We start from the raw sequence: 19,708 nt of genomic DNA on the forward strand, positions 1-19,708 counted from the left end.
TGTACTATTTTTTTTTTTATTTTTTGGTGTGCTAGGGACTTAAGCTCAGGGCTCCATGAATGTTAAGCACATGGTACCACTGACCTACACTCCCAATTCTTAACAGTTTTTTTGCGGGGGAGTTAATGGGGATTAAACTCAGGCCTTCACCGTGAGATATATCCTCAGTCCACTTTTTATTTTGAGATACAGTCTTCCTAAGTCTCTAAAATGTGCAGGCTGAGTTTCAACTTGCAATCCTCCTGCTTAGCCTCTCAGAGAGCTGGGATTACAGGTGTGCACTATCATGCTAATAAATTTTTAACTGAAAATCACTGGTATTAACATTGGATATACATCTTTAATTAAGTTTGGTTAAGGGCAGCCTAAACTTTGATAACTTAATCATTAAAATTTGGGAGGTTTCAGTTTAGTTCCACTAATACACGAACATCAATTATATGCTAAGAACTGTGTTAGGCACCAGAAGTATGAAGACTCAGTCAAAATCCTTTCCCTCAGTACGAGTCTTAGAAGAATAACAGAGATAATAAAATAAATGCCCTGTCAGAGTTATTCACAGTGTTCTATGGAAAGTATAAAGAGGGACATTCTAGTCTAATCCACAGGAAGATGGTCTGTTGAAAGTCATGAATGAAGAGCAAAACCCAAGGGAAAGAAGGTGAAATGACTACCAGGCAAGAGTATCAACAGCAGTAAGGCAGCCATACACAGACAAGCAAAACAGGTAAAATATGTAAAAGACTTACAAACAACAGAGCAGGTTTACCCAAATATAAAATGCAAGGCAAATGAGAAGGAAGAAAGGTAAATAAAAAGACAGGCTCTTAAATGCCATATAAAGAAAACTAGACTTCATCTTACAGTATTGCATCAGTAAGACTATATTTATTAAAAAAAAGGATTATATTTATTGAAATTATTTACATGTTCTACTATGGTGTTTTCATTAAGAAAAAAGACATTGAGTATGCACTTATCAAGAGAATGAGATGAAGGGACATTTACTTTTTTTTTTTGGTACTGGGGATCGAACTTGGGTCCTTCGGCTTACACAGCAGGCGACGAAACCACTGAGCTAAATCCCCGGCCCGACATTTACTTTCTTTTCCCTACATTCCCCAAGCATCATCTATGTAGCCTTTGTGGAACAGGTACCATATCACATAGATTACTACTTAAAATGTGCTAAAACAGCTAAGTGATTTAAATATGTGAGTGGGGCACATAGTAAGATTCTCAGTAAGGCAGATATTCTTGCTGCAAAAGAGATTAATTGATAGAGGGAAAAACAATGACAGAAACACAAGCTGAGAGGTTATTCCAACAGCCTAGACAAGAAATGGTAAGTCCTGAAATTGGGGTTGTGGTAGGAGGGGAGAGATGGGGGTGCAAAAGATCTGACTCATAACTTTCACATTAATTATATGTGAAAATACATACTTTTACTTAATTCAATATATCTAAAATATTTTATTTACAGAATTAGTGCCTGATAGTTACACATGGCTTTATTCTGGATTACATGTTTAAATCCTAAATACTACTACTGACATTACCACTAGTGTGATTATTGAAAATACTAGTTTCTTTTTTGTTTTTGTTTGGCTGGTTTTGGGTGCTGAGGATTAAACCCAGAACCTCATGCATGCTAGTCAAGAGCTCTACCTGTGAGCTACATCCCTAGTCATAGTCTTTCTTGTTTTTGGTACCAGGGATTGAACTCGGGTCCTTCCACTTGTGAGGCAGGCGGCGGAACCACTGAGCTAAATCCCCGGCCCATAGTTTTTCTTTTTTTGAGACATGATCTTGCTATGTAGTTCAGGCTGACTGTGAACTTACTACATAGTCCAGGTCAGCCTTGAACTTGACGCAATCCTTCTGCATCAGCCTCCCTGAGTGGTGGGATTACAGGCATATGCCACCATCTGAGGGGCAATAGTTTCTTTTTTATATGATCTCACCATTTTCTTTTTAAGTAGTTGTACTTTATCTACCAAGAGTGGTGGAGGACACATCTATTTATAAGTACTTTTCCCATATAAGACATCATTAAGGTCTGACATTTACAGGAAAGTATATAGAGTACTTAATACTCTTTACCACTTGTTATGCTATTGCCTTTCTAGTCTTTTTAAAGTTTGTTCTCTAGTGAGTTCTTCAGGCAGGACTTCAGATGTGACAGTTAATACTGACTGTCAACTCAATTTGATTCAGAAATGCTTCTGAGTGTGTCTGTTGGTGTTTCCAGAAATGACTGGGTCAGAGGGATCCAACTTCATCAGTGGATTAATCTAATGATGAGACCCTAAGTTGATGGCATTATAGAAAAGTGAGAAAACAGAAGACAGGGCTTAGTGGAAAGAAGTCGATCACAGGGATGTGATTTGGAGGACTACTGTCTGGTCTCTGGCCCCTCTTTTCTGTTACTGCTTCCTGGCTGCTCGGGGTGAGGAGCTTTCCTCTGCTATGTCCTTCAGCCATGTTTCTGCCTTGGAGCTAGCAGCTCAGGGACTAAAAACTTTGCTTTAATTTGTGTATGTCAGGTACTATATTTTGTCCCAGCAACAGAAAGGTGACTAATACTGCTGGGTATGGTGCTGGACACCTATAATCTCAGCACTTGGGAGGTTGAGGAAGGAGGATCAGTGTGAATTTGAGGCGACCTGGGCTATACAGTGAGTTCAAGGCCAGCCTAAACTATTTAGGGAGATCCTGTCTTTAAGAAAAAAAAAGGACATCTGGGAAGATGGCAGAGAGATGAACAGGAGAAAAACAGCCTCTCTGAGATATGGTGCCAGACACTAGAATATAGCAACATGAGGAAGAGAAGGACAGAAGTGGGCTACCAGGACCTAGTAAGAATGTGAAGTGAGAACTGAAGCCTGTGGGGAGAGCAGAGAGACCAAATGCAAAAGGAGGTAGCAAGTGGTGCTTTCCCTCTGAGCCCTGACTCACCACATGAGGGGGGCAGCTCCAACCTGCAATACCCATGGTGAATACTGGCGACCCCAAAAGCCTCAGAAAAACCCATGAGTAGAATGTAGCTAGCAGTGGACAGAGTAGACTACAAGGCATGGTGAGTTATTTGGCTTCGGACACTCCCCTAGGAGAGGGTGATTGGCCAGTAGCCTTCTTGGAGAGGGGCCAACTAAGCTGGGAACTCAGAGCATCTGTGGGCTGGCTCCCAACTACCAGCTCAGTGTCAGAGTATGGTGGAACTGAGTTCAAGTTGGCAGGAAGACAAGGAGCTGAGTTCAAGCCAGCAGGAGGCACATAGCAGGCTAAACAAATAGGGTTCCAGCCTCATAGCCAGAAACCAACCCAAACTTTAGTGGAACTAAAGGTGCAGGCTTGCTGGAACAGCAGACATGCCCTGAAGTGGACAATTTTTTCCTTTTGTTTGATTTTCTTTTTCTCCTGTTTGTTCTTGTTTTTATATGAGTGTGAATAATGTTTCTAGTTTTTGTTGTTGTTCTGTTCTTTTTATTTCTTCCTTCTCTCTCTCCCTATCTTCTTCACCAGTTTCCCAAAGTTCATTTAATCTTCTTTTATTCTCCAGCCTTGCTTCTAATCTCTTCCTCTTCTATTTCTCTATTTTTTTCCACTGATTCCTTTAAAATTTTCTCCCCAGAGGATAAAATCGCCATATTGAGGGCATGTTTACTATATAAAATTTTCTGGTTCGTTTTAGATTTTGTTACATAACCCCAAATACAGTTCATACGATTAAAGGTGGCAAATTAATAGCTACCAGTTTGTTGTTTTCTAGGCTGTGTTTGATGCTATTGTAATTGTTGACTGTACTATTTTAGCCAAGGTGACATAATTGTTCTAATTAGTTGTATGGTATGCCAAGGCTGAGATTACCTAAGGGTCATAAACAATACTATAGGCTAGTGTAAGCAACTTCTCATCTCCAATAAATTGAAGAGGTAGGATCTTACAACAGAATCAAGAAACCCAAAAGACAGCCACACCTGGAAGACATCTCTGAGAGGTAGTCATTTCCTAAGGGTTATGAATACTGGCAATAAGCTACCTGCCATAAGCAATTTACAAGCACCAACCTAGGAATAAAAAAAAAAGACAGACAGAGAGAAAGAAAGAAAATGAGAAGACACTTGAGTAAGATACAACACCTCAGACTTCCAGCTCACCAAAGGCAAACCCAGGGGGCAATGAGGTGGAACAATTTGAAAGCTACTCATCTAGAATCTCTGAAATGGTAACAGTAGAAGTAACAAAGCAGATGAATAAGGCTGTAGAAAAAAACAAATGAGAAATAATTTCTCAGATAACTACAGAGATGGTGACCATAAGGAAAGACATGGTTAGCAACTCTAGAGCAGATACATATTTTTTAAAAATGGGGAGCTTAGGAAAAGATGGAAACCATGAACATAGGAAAGAAATGGAATCCATGAAAGAGATTCAAATAGATATCTAGGGGATTAAAAATATCACTGAAAGTATACACAGCAGAATGAGCCAAAATGAGGACAGAATATCAGATATAGAAGACAAGATTGCGGTTAGTGATCATGAAAAGAAAGCTTTCTTAAAAATAGCAAGAGACCATGAAAAATCAATCCAACAGCTGCAAGATGATGCAAAGTAGAATAACATAAGAGGGATTAGTCAATGAAAAAGCAGGATATAGTGCAAATGACATAAGAAACCTGTTCACAGAAGTAATGGGAGAAAACTCAAACGGAAAAAGAACAGGACATATAGATAAGTGAGGCATATAGAACTCCATTTAGCCATGATAAAAAAAAATATACACCAACGCATATCACAGTCAAGAGTCCAGAAATTCAACACAAGAAGAGAATATTAAAAGCTGTTAGAGCTGGGGATTTAGCTCACTGGTTCCGCCGCCTGACTCACAAGTGCAAGGTCCCCAGTTCGATCTCTGGCACACACACCCCCCAAAAAAAAGCTGTTAGAGAAAAGAAACAGATCACCAAAAAGGAAGGCCCATCAGAATCACAGCAGACTTCTCTACACAAACCCTCAACTCAAGGAGAACTTGTAGTGTAGTATTTCAAGCCCTGAAAGAAAACAACCTCTGGTCCAGATGGATGTACTCCACAAATCTATCTCTCAAAAGTGATGGAGAAAAAGATACTTCCATGACAAAGAACACCTGAAGAAATTCATGACCACCAAACCAGCACTCCAAAATGTTCTGAAGGACATTCTAGAAAGAGATAATGAGGACCGCAACTCAAGGAACCCCATCACAATGAATCAACTAGGCAAAGCAAGTAATTATGCAGAGGAGAAAATAAAAAGGGACCCAACAACAGGAAAATAACATGACAAGGATAAGTCAATATATATCAGTTATAATGATCAATGTAAATGATCTCAATTCACCAATCAAAAGAAACAGACTGACACAATGGATTAAGAAGCAATATCCAACAATATGCTGCATACAAGAAACAGATTTGATTAAAAAATGAATTCAGACTGAAAGTCAAAGGACTGAAAATAATACTCCATGCGACAGGAACCTGGAAAAACCTAGGGGGTAGCTATTCTATTTGCAGACAAAGTGGATTTCAACCCAAGACTGATTACGAGAGACAAAGATGGTCACTGTATCCTTGTAAAGTGAACAATCCAAGACAAAGGGATAACAATCATAAATACATATGCCCCAAATACCAGCACATACAACTACATAAAATATTAGCAGACATGAAAATCAGATAAGCATTAATACAATTTTAATGGGGGAAGTTAATATCCTACTGTCACAGACAGATCAACTAGACAAAAAAAATCAACAAAGAATTATCAGAACTGAACCAAACTTTTGAACAAATGGACTGAGTAGAGGTCTAGAGTGTTCCAATACAATACATGAGAATACACATTCTTCTCAGCTGCAAATGGGACATTATCCAAAACAGACCACATACTACTTCATAGACCATGCTTAAGTAAATCCAAAGGAACTGAAATTATCCCATGCATATTATCAGACCATAGTGCAATGAAACTGAAAATCAATGGCAAAAAACCCCACAAAAACTCCATAAACACATGGAAGTTAAGTAACACCCTCCTGAACAACCTATGGGTCACAGATGAAACTAAAGAAATTAGAGTTTCTACAATTAAATGATAATGCCAATATAACATATCAGAACTTATGGGATGCAATGAAAGTGGTCCTATCTGAAAACTTTATAGCAATGAATTCCCACATCAGAAAAACAGAGTGAGCTCAATAAACAACTTAATGTTGAACACCAAGGTTCTATAAAAAGAAGAACAAGTCAAACCCAATGCTCATACGAGGGAGGAAATTATAAAGATCAGAGCAGAAATTAATGTAATGGAGACTTAAGAAAACAACAATACAAAGAATCAATGAATCAAAGAGTTGGTTCTTTGAAAGATTAAATAAAATTGATAAACCCTTAGCCAATCTTATCAAAAAAAGGAAAGAAAAGACTGAAATCCATGCAGTTAGAAATTAAAAGGGTAAAATCACACCAGATCCTGCAGAAATCCATATCATCAATACCTACTTTGAGAACCTGTATTTATTTATTTATTTTTGATTTTTTTTGTTTTTTTTTTTTTTTTTTTAAAGACAGGATCTCACCATGTACCCCAGCCTCCCGAGTGTTGGGATTACAGGCCTGAGCCACCATGCTCAGCTAAGAACCTGTATTCTAGTAAGATGGAAAACACAGAAGAAATGGACAGATTCCTAGATACATATGAATTACCAAAGCTGAATCAAGAAGATATAAAAATTATAAATAAACCAGTATCAGTCAATGAAATTGAACATGTGATTAAAAACCTACCGGATTGGGGATTTAGCTCAGTGGTGCCACCGCCTGCCTCAAAAGCACAAGGTCCTGCCTGCCTCACAAGTACAAGGTCCTGAGTTCTATCCCGGTACCAAAACAAACAACCAAGCAAGCAAACAAAAACCTACCAAGAAAAAAAAGCCCAGGCCCTGAGAGATTCACTGCTGAATTATAAAAGAAATTTAGGGAAGACCTAATGCCACTACTTCTCAAGCTCTTCAATAAAATTGAAAGGGAAGCAATAATCCCACACTCATTTCCAAAAACAAGCATTACCCTGATTCCAAAACCAGAGAAAGATCCAACCAAAAAAGAGAACTACAGGCCAATCTTCCTAACGAACATAGACAAAAAAATCTTCAGTAAGATACTGGCAAACAGAATGCAGCAAAAACAAAGAATATTATACACTAGGACAAAGTTATATTCATCCCAGGGATGTAGGGATGGTTCAACGTACACAAATCAATAAATGCAGTACATGATATCAATAGTCAAGGACAAAAACCATATGATGATCTCTATAGACACAAAAAAGTGTTTGACAAAGTCTAACACCCATTCCTGATAAAATCCCTACAGAAAATTGGAATTGATAGTCCTTATCCCAATATGACAAAAGCCATCTACAGCAAACCAACAGCCAAAATTATACTAAATGAACAAAAACCAAAAGCTTTCACTCTAAAATCAGGAACAAGACAAGGATGTCCACTTCACCATTCTTATTCAATATAGTTCTGGAAACACTAGCCAGAGCAATTATAGAAGAGAAAGAAATAAAAGGAGTAAGGATAGGAAAGGAAGAAGATAAATTATCATTATTTGTGGATGACATGGTACTGTATATAGAAAACCCTAAAAACCACCAAAAGACTTCTAGATTTAATAACCAAATTCGGTAGCATAGCTGTATACAAAGTCAACACTCAAAAATCAACACCATTTCTGTACACAAACTCACTGAGAGAGAAAATGTGTTGAGGGAACAACATATTTCACACTAGCATCCAAAAAATGAAATACCTAGGAATCAATCTAATGAAGGAAGCAAAAGACCTTTACATGGAAAACTACAGTACTCTGAAAAAGGAGATTGAGGAAGATATCAGAAAATAGGATTTAGCTCAGTGGCACAGCACCTGCCTGGCAAGCAAGAGGTCCTGAGTTTGATCCCTGGTACTAAAAAAAAGATATCTTTTGTTCTTGGGTAGGAAGAACCAATAGCATAAAAATGGCCATACTTCCAAAATGGTTATACAGATTTAATGCAATCTTGATCAAAATATCAACAGCATATCTCACAGAATTAAAGAAAACAATCCTAAAATTCATTTGGAACCAGAAGAGACCCAGAATACCAAAGGCAAGGTTATCACAATCCCTGATCTGAAATTATACTACAAAGCTACTGTGATAAAAACAGCATGGTACCGCCCCCCCCCAAGACCTGAGGACCAATGGAACAAATTAACAACTCTAAACATACTCAGCTACCTTATCTTTGACAAAGGAGCCAAACACCTTCACTGGAAAAAAGCCTCTTTAATAAATGGTGCTGAAAAAACTAGCTTTCCATATGCTGAAGATTAAAACTAGACCCATATTTTTCACCATGCACTAAGCTAAAATCAAAATAGATCAAAGATTTAAATATTAAAACATTAAATCTGTTGGAAGATAGAATAGATAGAACTCTTGAAAGTATTGGTGTAGGCAAAGATTTTTAAGAAGAAAAAACCTCAGTTGTACAAGAAATATTACAAAGAATCAACGACTGGAATCTCATCTTATTAAAAAGCTTTTGTTGGGCCAGGGATTTAGCTCAACGGCATCAGGCCTGCCTCAAAAGCTTTTTTCCCCCCGTGCTGTAGGTTCTCTCTACACTCTGTTGGTGATTTCTTTTGCTGTGCAAAAGCTTTTTATTGTGGTACCAGGTTTCTGAGTTCGATCCCTGGTAGCAAAAAAAAAGCTTTTGCACAGCAAAAGAAATCACCAACCGAGTTAAGAGGCAACCCACAGCATGGAAAAAATTTTTGCCAGCTGTTCTTCAGACAAAGGACTAATATCTAGTATATATAAAGAACTAAAAAAAGGGCCGGAGATTTAGCTCAGTGGTTGCACCGCCTGCTGTGCAAGTGCAAGGACCCGAGTTCAATCCCTGGTACCAAAAAAAAAGAACTAAAAAAATTTAGATCCCCCAAATGTAAAGACTCAATCCAAAAATGGGCATCTGAAATGAACAGACACTCCTCAGATGAAGAACTATAAACAGCAAAGAAATATATGAAAAAATGTTCAACATCACTGGTCATTGATGAAATGCAAATTAAAACAACACTGAGATTCTATCTCACTCCAGACAGAATGGCTGTTATCAAGAAATCAACCAAGGACTGGGGATGTAGCTCAGTGGCACCATGCCTGCCTTGCAAGTGCAAGGTCCTGAGTTTAATCCCTGGTACCAAAAAAACCCCCCAAAATAACCAACAACAAATGCTAGAAGGGGTGTGAGGAAAAAGGAACTCTTCTCCACTGTTGGTGGAAATGCAGAATGGTGCAATCACTGTGGAAATCAGTGTGGAGATTCCTCACAAAACTAAAACTAGAGGTTTCATTTGACCCAGCTATTCTTGATATCTTCCTGAAAGAATTTAAAACATACCACAAAAACATATGCACACCCATGTTTATAGTGGCACAATTGTAATAGCTAAATCTTGGAAAGAGCACAAATGGTCATCAACCAATGAATGTACAAAGATGTGGTTTTTTATACAATGGTACTACTACTCTGCCATAAAGAAGGATAAGCTCAAGACATTTCAGGCTAAATGGATGCACCTTGAGACCATACTCTCAAGTAAGATAAATTGGACACATGTTTAAATACAGCACTATTTCTCTGGTGTGAAAAACTGAAAGTGTAAATAAGGACCAAAGTGTGTAATAGATATTGGGAAATGGGAAGAAAATGTTCAAATGGGAAGGGGGAAAGGAGCAAAGGAAAAAAGGAATAGAAGAAAAAAAAATAAAAAGAAAGCTCTTTGTAAATAAGGAAGGGAAGAGGGCTGAAGGGAGGGGAGGGGAATGGGAAAAAATAAGCAAGATATATCATGTACAGATACAAATTCCCTATGATGAATGTTATCATTATATATATTTAAAATGGATCAACCAAAAAAATATATTTGAGATAAATCCGTTTTGCTGGCTATAAAGGCTTGGCTCACTTTGGTTTCTTAAATGTATTTATTTTCTATACCAGAAGGCTGATGCTCTTTTCTTCTACAGGCCCAAAGGATTCTTTCCCTTTAAGGTCAAGTAGCTCTACTGCAATGATCTGGTACTTGACATTCTAGCTTGAGAGTCTCATTTTCTTTTACTTCATCAGCATTTTCCTGAATTACAGCCTTTTCTTCCCCCTAGTACTGGGGACTGTTCCCAAGCGTGCAAGCTAGGCAAATAAATGCTCTATCACTGAGGTACACCCACATCCCTTTTAGAAAAATTTTGACACAGGGTGTTGCTAAATTGCTTACACTGACCTTGAACTTGTAATCCTCCTGCATCAGCCTCTCAAACAGCTAGGATCACAGGTGTGCACCACCACACCCTGCTTGTTCCATCCCCTTTGGTGCTTGTTGTGTGTCTCATGTATTCAGCTGGTATTAAAGAGGGTAAATGTGCCTAAGCCTCCCAGAGTGCCAGGATGTATAGGAATGTGCCACCACCTGGACAATGCTAACCATATTAAGTCACTAGGGAAATGTAAATCAAAACCACAACGAAATACCATTTCAAGTCCACTAGGACAATTACAATTAAAAAGACAAAAAGGTGAGAGCTGAGAGTGTGCCTCAGGGGTACAGGGCTTGCCTAGCCAGCACAAATCAGCAAGGATGGGGAGCAACAGGGATCATCATACACTGCTGGTAGGAATGTAAAATGGGACAGTAACTGTGGAAGAGACTGGTAATTACTCAAAATACTAAAGGAAAAGTAATCATACGGCCCAGTTGATTCTACACTTAAATTCATACAAAATCTGGTCAACAAATGTTTATAGTAGTATCATTCATAAAGGCAAAAAGTAGAAACAACCCAAAATGTCCATCAATTAATGAACAAGTAAAATTGGTATATCCACATAACGGAATGATTCAGGAGTAAAAGAGAATGAAGTACCAACACATTCTACAACATAGGTGGGTGAACCGTGAGAATATGCTTAATGAACAAAGCCGGTCATGAAGGACCACATGCTGTATGTTTCCCTTTTTTGAAATTTCCGGGATAGGCAAATCTATAGAGACAGAAAGTCAATTAGTGGTTGCCCAAAACTGGGACAGACAAAGGACTGGCAAATGATAGTGCAGTTTCTTTTTGAGGATGGTGAAATGCTCTAAAACTGACTGTGGTAATGGTCGCACAATTCCAAGAAAATACCAAAAGCCCCTATTGGATTGTACACTGTCAAAGGGTCAATGGTGTAGTGTATGAATTATATCTCCAGAGAGCTGTTTAAAAAGTCACAAACTTTAACTTGGTCTTCTCATGCATGACCACTGTGTGTCATAGATGGTGTTCCCATGTGAGTTTAAGAGCACTGACACTGTTGTGTCTGTGAATGATATGCTTAGACCAACATCAAACTGCTATGAAGGTGTAAGAACCTCCATTACTGCACTTGCCTTTCCCTGGACTGCTAACACTTCTGGGCCGGCACTAGTGCATGAACTATACTTGGGTTTTACTGCTTAGGTACTCTCCTTTTGTTCGCCCTTGCCCCTCACACTTTTTAACTTCAGAACATTTTCTCTCTTTTTGCAATGCTAGGGACTGAGTATAGGGCCTCAGGCCTTAAATGTGCTAGGCAAATGCCCTACCACTGAACTGTACTTCAAGCCCATTTTCCTTTCTGTACAGTTAGGATCTCAGAGTTTAAAAACATTTAATTATATGTAAGTTATATTTTTATTTATCATTTAGTTTATGGGAAATAAATAAAACATAAAATATTTTATATGACAAGAAGTACTGGGTTTTGTAGGGTGGAACGTGTGGCTCCCTGAACCGTTGAGAAATCACTGTTTCTCCTCTCTCTCCCCTGCCACCTGCTTTTTTTCTGAGACAAGGTCTCACTATGTAGTTCAGGTTGGCCTTTAACTCACTACTAGTTCAGGCTGGCCTCAAATTCACAGCAACCATGCTGCCTCAGACTCCCAAGTACTAGGATTATAGGTGTGTACCACCATGCCCCGAGCCAAAATGTTTCATTTTTAACTTAAACATTGTTAAATACATCTCCACGAGACTGTATGAATGTGTACTGCTGCCTTTTCCAAGGATAACACTAAGAAAGACCAATGTGACTTGCAAATAGGCCTTTCCACCAGAGAGAAAAGAACATTTCACCATATATTTCTATATAATACAGCAGTCCTTGAGATGTGATTTTCTTTTCAAAATAGTTAAGAACCTCCAGTGCACACCTATTATCCTTGCTACTTGGGAGGCTGAGGCAGAAGGATTGCAAGTTCAAAGTCTGCTTGGGAAACTTAGCAAGATCTTGCCTCAAAGTAAAATAAAAAAGGCTAGGGATGTAGTTTGGTGTTCCCTGGGTTCAATCCTCAGTACTGCAAAAACAAAATGAAACACAAAACAGTCAAGAACCAGGAAGCAAGCAACAAATGTCACCAAGAACAAAAGCAGTGCTGGTGTCCATGCTAGAAAGCACACATTCTCCATTTATAGTCCCAAGGTCTTCAGTACTAGACTCTGGGCCTTGGGGATACCAAGTAAATGCTCTACAACAGCAGAGCCACACACCCAGCCCCTAAACTAATTCTTTTTTTTTGGTTAAATTCTTTTATTAGTACATTTTAGGTATACAACACAATTACATTTCTCATTGGGAATTGTACCTTTACATAATGCATCTTGGTTCTTATTTTTTCCCCATTCCTAGCCCTCCCTTCAGGCCCTCCACCCTTCCCTATTTACAAAGACTTTATTTCCATTTTTTCCATTTCTCAGCATTTTTTCTTTCCCTTCTTTCCTTTCCCCTGCCCCTCCCACTACCCCTACCCCTTTGGACCTTTTCTTCCTATTTTGCATTATCGATTATTCATTCTAATCATTGGTACATTTTAGGTATACAATATAATGACATTCATCATTGGAAATTTGGACCTTTACATAGTCTCTCTTGGTTCTTATTTTTCACCCTTGCCCAGCCCTCCCTTCAACCCCTCCAGTGCTCCCTACTTACAAAGATTTTGTTCCTATTTTTCCATTTTCTCATATTCATCCCATTCCTTTCTATCCTTTCCCCTAGCCCTCCCACTTCCTTCCACTTTGCCCCTTTTCTTCCTATTTCATATTACCTATTATACATTTTAGTCCTTATTTACACTTTTAGTTTCTCACACCAGAGAAACTATTCGATATTTATACATGTGTGTCCTATTTATTTCACTTAAGAGTATTGCCTCAATGTGCATCTACTTAGCTATAAATGTCTCTAATTTCTCATTTTTTATGGCTGAGTAGTACTCCATTTTATAAAAAAACCACATTTTCTTTATCCAGTCTCCAGTTGATGGGCATTTGGGCTGTTTCCAAGTTTTAACTATCACAAACTGTGCTGCTATGAACATGGGCGCACGTATATCACTGTGGTATGATTCTTTTAATTCTTTAGGGAAGAGCCCCAGCTAAACTGCTAATTCTTAAACCTGGAGTTAAATGACTTGGGTAGGAACTTTTACTGAACAGATCATGAGTGACTCTGATGTACAAGCAGAACAGAGAACCACTGTGCTAATATAAGGTATGATCGAAATATACAGCAAATGTTTAAATTTTGTTCTTTCATTTTTAATTTTTTTAGTAGTCATGCTTGCAGTATATAATGACTAGATTGATTGCAGGGAGTTAATACATGCATATAACATCTTTATTTATCCTTCTCTCCCCTTCCCCCTATGGTTAAATTTTAAAACATTTATTAAAGTAAAAGACACATTGCTATTAATCCCCCTCAAAACCCTTCCCCCGCCTGCCAGTTTCTGAAGCAGTTCTGAACGTCCATTTGAGTGACTCCCACCAGACCTGACACTGACTTTCGGCTCTTCCCCAAAGTCAAAATGACCATGAAAGGTCAATGTTGTGAATGGCTTCAGGACACTGAGGCAGCCACAAGAGCGCAACTAAGATGCTCAAGAGAAAGGACTTCCAGAATTAGTTCAGAAAGTAGCAAGAAGGTGGGACACAGTGTGTTCAAAGCAAGGGGCAATATTTTGAGGGAGGTTAATGGCAGTGAGTTTTTTATTGTAATAATTTAAAAAAATTTTAAGCATTCACTGTATTTTTTGATCATACTTCATCTTTTAAGGAAAGGTGTTATCATACTCAATGTAGTATTATTTAAGAAATAAGAGTTTACCATGATCCATAGATATTTTTAGTAAAATTTGTTGAAAGTTTGAGCATAAAATGAATTATTCAGTTAGGTAGAAGGCTTTAGTTCCCAAGAGGAGGAAGGGGACTATGTGACATGGAAGTATCACAGGTAATTTCTATCAAATCATACAAATATTATGAGTGAACTGAAATACTCAGTGAAGAATGGAATCACAGTAGAAACCAAATGAAGTTAAAGTTATGTGAAGACAAACATCTCATTACTTAAAGTGGAATTACTTAAACTACTCTCTACATTGTGGAATCCTAAGCAAAATTTTTGGACTCATACTCACCTTTCTGAAAAATCAGATTCTATAAATTCTCTAGCCCGTTTTCTATCACTAAAAAGACAAAAAGATAGCATAAACACAATACATAAACACAACTGTATTTCATAATTTATTATAACTTGTCCAATTCTATACTGAATATATCAAAAGACAAAAACAAATATAAAAGATAGGTACATAATATAAAGACTTCATTTTGTCATGGGACAAGACATGACAACACAATAATCATTAAATTGGAGTGAGCTCAATGAATTATTTAGGGAAGAAAACATTAGTTTTACAAATGAGGCTTTTCAGAGCTCTTCTGTCTCTAATGTATCTGTATCTGTACATGCATGCATGTACATTAATATGCATGTGAATTAAAGCCCTTGGTTTGTTATTTCATTAATTCACTTCTTCTTTTTTTTTGGTTTTTTGAGACAGGGTCTTGCTTTGTAGTTCAGGTTGGTCCTGAACTCACTATGTAGCCCTGCCTCAGCCTCCTGAGTGCTGGGATTACAGGTATGTGCCACCATGCCTGGCTAATTCACTTCTTTTTTCTTTTTTTTTTTTTGATACTGGGGATCGAATTCGGGACATTGCACTTGCAAGGCAGGTGGCGGAACCACTGAGCCAACTCCCCAGCCCCTAATTCACTTGTTCTTGAAGCAAGGAGATTCTTAACCAAAATTTAGCATTTTGTAACACACATACACACACACACATGACAGGATCCCCTGTGCAGTGTATCACCATGTAAATAACTTCTAAAGTAACAAACAAGGACTTGAGTTATTTATCTTAACATTTTTTAATAGAAGGATGGAGTGCTAAAATGATAAGGAGTGAAAAAAGGGTATTTTACAAGCAAAGACGAAACATGAATGGTATGATACTAAAAGTAGCAAATGAGTAACATGGAAAGGATAGTGATGTCATTGCCAAGTGTTATAAGGAATGAAGGAAAAAATTGAAAATTTTAATATATTTGGCCTCTTTTTTCTAGTTCCTTTTCTCTTAAGGAAATGAGAGTGGATAGGGGATATTTTCAGAATAAACAACATTTTACAACTCATTTCTTATGTGTTAAAACAATATAAAATATAGCTTTTCTATCTCCAGAGCAGCTAAAAGTTATAATCCTAAGAAATACTCCTATTCAGAGTTTAAAAGTCAAAAGACTCCGTTACAATTTACTGTACTATTTTTTTGTTTAAAAATGGGTATAGCCGGGCATGGTTGCAAATGTCTGTAATTCCAGCACTCTGGGAGGCTGAGGCATAACGAGTTCAAGTTCTAGCCCAGCCTGGATAAGTTAGTAAGACCTTGTGTCAAAGGGCTGGAGATACTGCTCAGTGTGAATGCCCTGGGTTCAAGTTCTAGTACCTCAGTGGGCAGGTGTTATATAAGAGATAATTTATATCTGAGACATAAAGTAAAATAGGAGATTTAATTTTTTTATTTTATTTTATTTTTTTTGGTACCGGGGATCAAAGTTGGGTCCTTGCACTTGGGCAGCAGGCGGCAAAACCACTGAGCTAAATCCCCAGCCCAAAATAGGAGATTTTAAAGGAAAAACATTAGTTTTTAAGAAATGGGCTGACATAATAAGGAGAAACAAGATAGTAAGGAAAAAGGTCAGAATTTTTTTTAAGGTTTTAGAATCAGTAGTTTGTGATACTCTTACCCAGGAACCCAGCTAGTTGCTTCTGCTATGTGTGTCTGAGTGACCATTGCTGGTGCAGGAGTGTATGGGCTCCCGATCAGAACACTTCCTGAACTGGCGAGTCTCTGTGGTGTGCTTATAATCTGTAAAGTGAGAAACAAGATTTAGTTAGAATTAATAAGCATTTATTAGATAATGTTGATTGCTAACCAACATATGAGGTAACTTTACTGTCTAAAAGTATTTACTGTCAATCATCTAAAATATAACATAAAGTAAAAAAATATAAGTAGTACCTTTGATTTACTTATATTCTAGGATTTTTTGGTGGGGAGCTTGAGCCACAGTTTCACTATGTAGCCCACAGGCTGGCCTTAAGTCTGAACATCAGACACCATGTAGACACAATAAATTAACAAGACATATCAAAACTTTTGATTCTCCTGCCTCGGCCTCTTGAGTACTAGGATTACAATCAAGCCCACCATGCAGGGCTCTAATATACTAGGATCACAAGTGTCCTGAATATTGGCATGAGGTTACAATGCAGGTACCAACAAGTGAATAACAATTTGGACGCAACTGAAGAGCAGTTAAGTGGGTAACTAACAATGTCTTAAATCAGAAAACTGAAAAGCTTTCTTTGAAATTAAGGAAACAAGCTAGGTGTGGTGGTACATGCCTATAATCCCAGCTACTTGGATGGCTGAGGCAGCAGGATCTGGAGTTTGAGGGCAACTGAGGGAGACATTTTCTCAAAAATAGATGATAGACAGGTAGACAGATAGAATTGGCGATACAATTCACTACAGGGCTTTCATACCATTTATGAGGCTCTGAGTTCAATATCCATAACACAGGAAAAATAAAAATTAAGGAAATGATACAGTAGAATTTAGAATCAGGATAATAGCAAATCAGATCTTCAAAGTCTACACACAATATAATGTGGAATTATTAGATGCAATCTTTTGTTTGTTCCCAATGATGAATGTCATTATGTTGTACACCTAAAATGTGCCAATAAAAGGATATACCAAAAAAAAAAATCTTTTGTTTGTTCAAGATGTTTCACTATAATAGTCCAGGTTGACCTTGAACTCACTGTGTAGCCTAGGCTGGTATTTAACTTGAAGTAATCCTTCTGCCTTCAGCCTCCCGAGTACTGGTTTTACAGTCATGTGTCACCATGCCTTGTTTAGATGCAATTTTATCACCCTTTCCATACTTCCTCATGTTAAAAAATAAAAACATCCTACCATGTGAATTTATTAGTAGGTATACAGAGATTTTCAATTACTTAATTATAATTATTCAATTACAAATAATGCTGTAATAAGCATTAGATACAATGATCTTGACCTTAATTTCTATTTCTGAACAGAATTCACAAATTAATAAAACAAGGCTATTTTATTTTATTTTTGGTGCCGGGGATCGAACTCAGGTCCTTGTGTCTGCATAGCAGGCGGCGAAACCACTGAGCTAAATCCCTGGCCCTAAGCAAGGCTATTTTAATTGATTAAAAGGCTCTTTTCTTTATGTTACCAAACTGCTTTCCAAGTCTTTTATTTTCCATTGGTGAAAAGGACATGTTTTTTCCAAAGACGTTTATAATAATACAAAAAACTCTTGTCAGCCTAGTGACAACATTAAAAGTATTTTTGTAATAAAAATTTAAAAATAAGGATATGCCCTGTGAAAAGGGGTATTCATGGAAAAAGACCAATTCTGGGTAACTGATGAAGCGGCTGCTAGGTACACAAGGGTTTTCTCTATGTACTTGTGAAAATTCCCACAGCAGTAAGATTTTAAGTCCATATAAGAGATTATATATAATTGTTATATAAGTCTTAAAAGAAATAATTCTATTTTTATTGCCTCACACTAGTTGAAGTGCTAATTTTTATCTCCCTGATCAAATGAAACCCATTTCTGTATCCAAGGTCTTCTACAGTCATTAAGTTAGTCCCTAACTTGCTCCATAAAGAACCAAAGGGAAGGATTCAAAAGCATACTAAGCTGTTCAGCTGCAATCCAAGGAGTCAAACAATAATTCGAACTGTAAAAACAGTTCAGAATTAGTTATTGAAGTCTAGTCAACATTTATCATTTACTGAAATATTTCAGAACTTCAGTTAGCTTCTGTTTCTTTGGCACTATGCCAATTTGGGGCTAAGGAGCTGTTAGCACCTATGAATGCTTATGACACAATTTTTATGAGTTAATTCTGTAATTAAAAAAAATAAAAACAAAAGACAATGCTGACAGATGTCTGGAGAATTCTGATACCTGCAATACACCAAGTGTATTCAGAAAGGTATTCAGAAAAGCTTGTCTCATGAGAAAATATGAAGCTAGAAATGTATCTGTACTGCTCCGTATGTTGGTACCTCCTACTCCTCATTTCCTGACTTCCCTCCCCATTTCTTTTTTTTGGTACTGGGGATCAAACTCGGGTCCTTGCGCTTGCAGAGCAAGCAGTGTCCCTCCCCATTTCGATGTGAGACACAGTATTTAAAGATAAAGAAAGTGCTTTGCTCAGCTATGTCTCTTGTAGAGTTTAGCATAGACACTCATAGAAAAAGCACATTTACTGAACTGAGACAAAAGACTCAATTTTTAAATTGATGGGATGAAAGTTTCTTTGTTTACTGATACAGTAGAAACTATTATATAAAATCTAAAAGAAAATCTAATGTAAAGTGTATATTCAAGACATTCTCTATCATGCTGGCTCTGAGCATGGACAATTTAGGAAAATTTCAGCATCTGATTATAGTCTCCTGTCTATTCCTAAAACAAGATTCTCCACCATTCCACTCTAATCATTCCAACACACCCTTGAAACAGACTTGTACAGTATTATTACTAAGGCTTTGTTTTTCTGTTATTAGCAGCCTATATTCTTGGTTTTACTTGATTTAAAGGGCTTTGTAGGAAACCAAAAAGACAAAAAGAGGGTAGGAAACGGGACAAATAGAAAAACTGGTTATCTGTATTGAGGCTGACTTTAAAAATGAATTGCTATGTTCTTCTTTTTCTTGCTCAATGTCAGATTGTCAGATGATATTCCTCATTGATCTGAGAGTGATTAGGGTCACTCTGATCCTTTTTCTTAGCACAGGGCATGGGACATAGTAATTCCTGAAGAAATGTTTCCCAAATGAACAAAATGAACAGGTGACAGATTTGAACAGGAAGCACAAATTCAAAGTGCATGTGAGACACAATGGATTCCTGAGGTATTAACAATGATGGTGCGCCTTAAGAAAAATCCAAAACTAGCCAGGCAGGGTGGCGGGTGCCTACAGTCTACTCTTGAGAGGCTGAGGCAGAAGGTCACTTGAGCCCAGGAGTTCGAGGGCGGCCTAGGCAACAAAGCAAGACTGTCTCAAAATTCAGCCCTGACCAAATACGGGACTGAGAGGAATATTATTTTAAAGACACGCTTT

General features: G+C 37.6%; 1 protein-coding gene across 24 annotated transcripts in view; it reads right to left on the minus strand.

The window, feature by feature from the left end:
- Positions 1-19,708, minus strand: part of Tfdp2 (transcription factor Dp-2) — a 191,532-nt gene that overhangs the window by 24,340 nt on the left and 147,484 nt on the right. For 22 of the 24 annotated variants that reach the window (XM_087186266.1, XM_087186258.1, XM_087186265.1 and 19 more), the window contains 2 exons: positions 16,275-16,396; positions 14,606-14,653 (listed from right to left, as the gene is read on the minus strand). In XM_087186266.1, the coding sequence (XP_087042392.1) occupies positions 14,606-14,653; positions 16,275-16,396 (170 nt within the window). The remainder of the gene's footprint in view (positions 1-14,605; positions 14,654-16,274; positions 16,397-19,708) is intronic. The other 2 variants (XM_087186263.1, XM_087186262.1) reach the window with 1 other exon arrangement.

This window comes from Heterocephalus glaber, unplaced genomic scaffold (assembly GCF_053883595.1).
Source record: "Heterocephalus glaber isolate CG9 unplaced genomic scaffold, H.glaber_assembly_v1.0 deba00001504, whole genome shotgun sequence".
NCBI lineage: Eukaryota > Metazoa > Chordata > Mammalia > Rodentia > Bathyergidae > Heterocephalus > Heterocephalus glaber.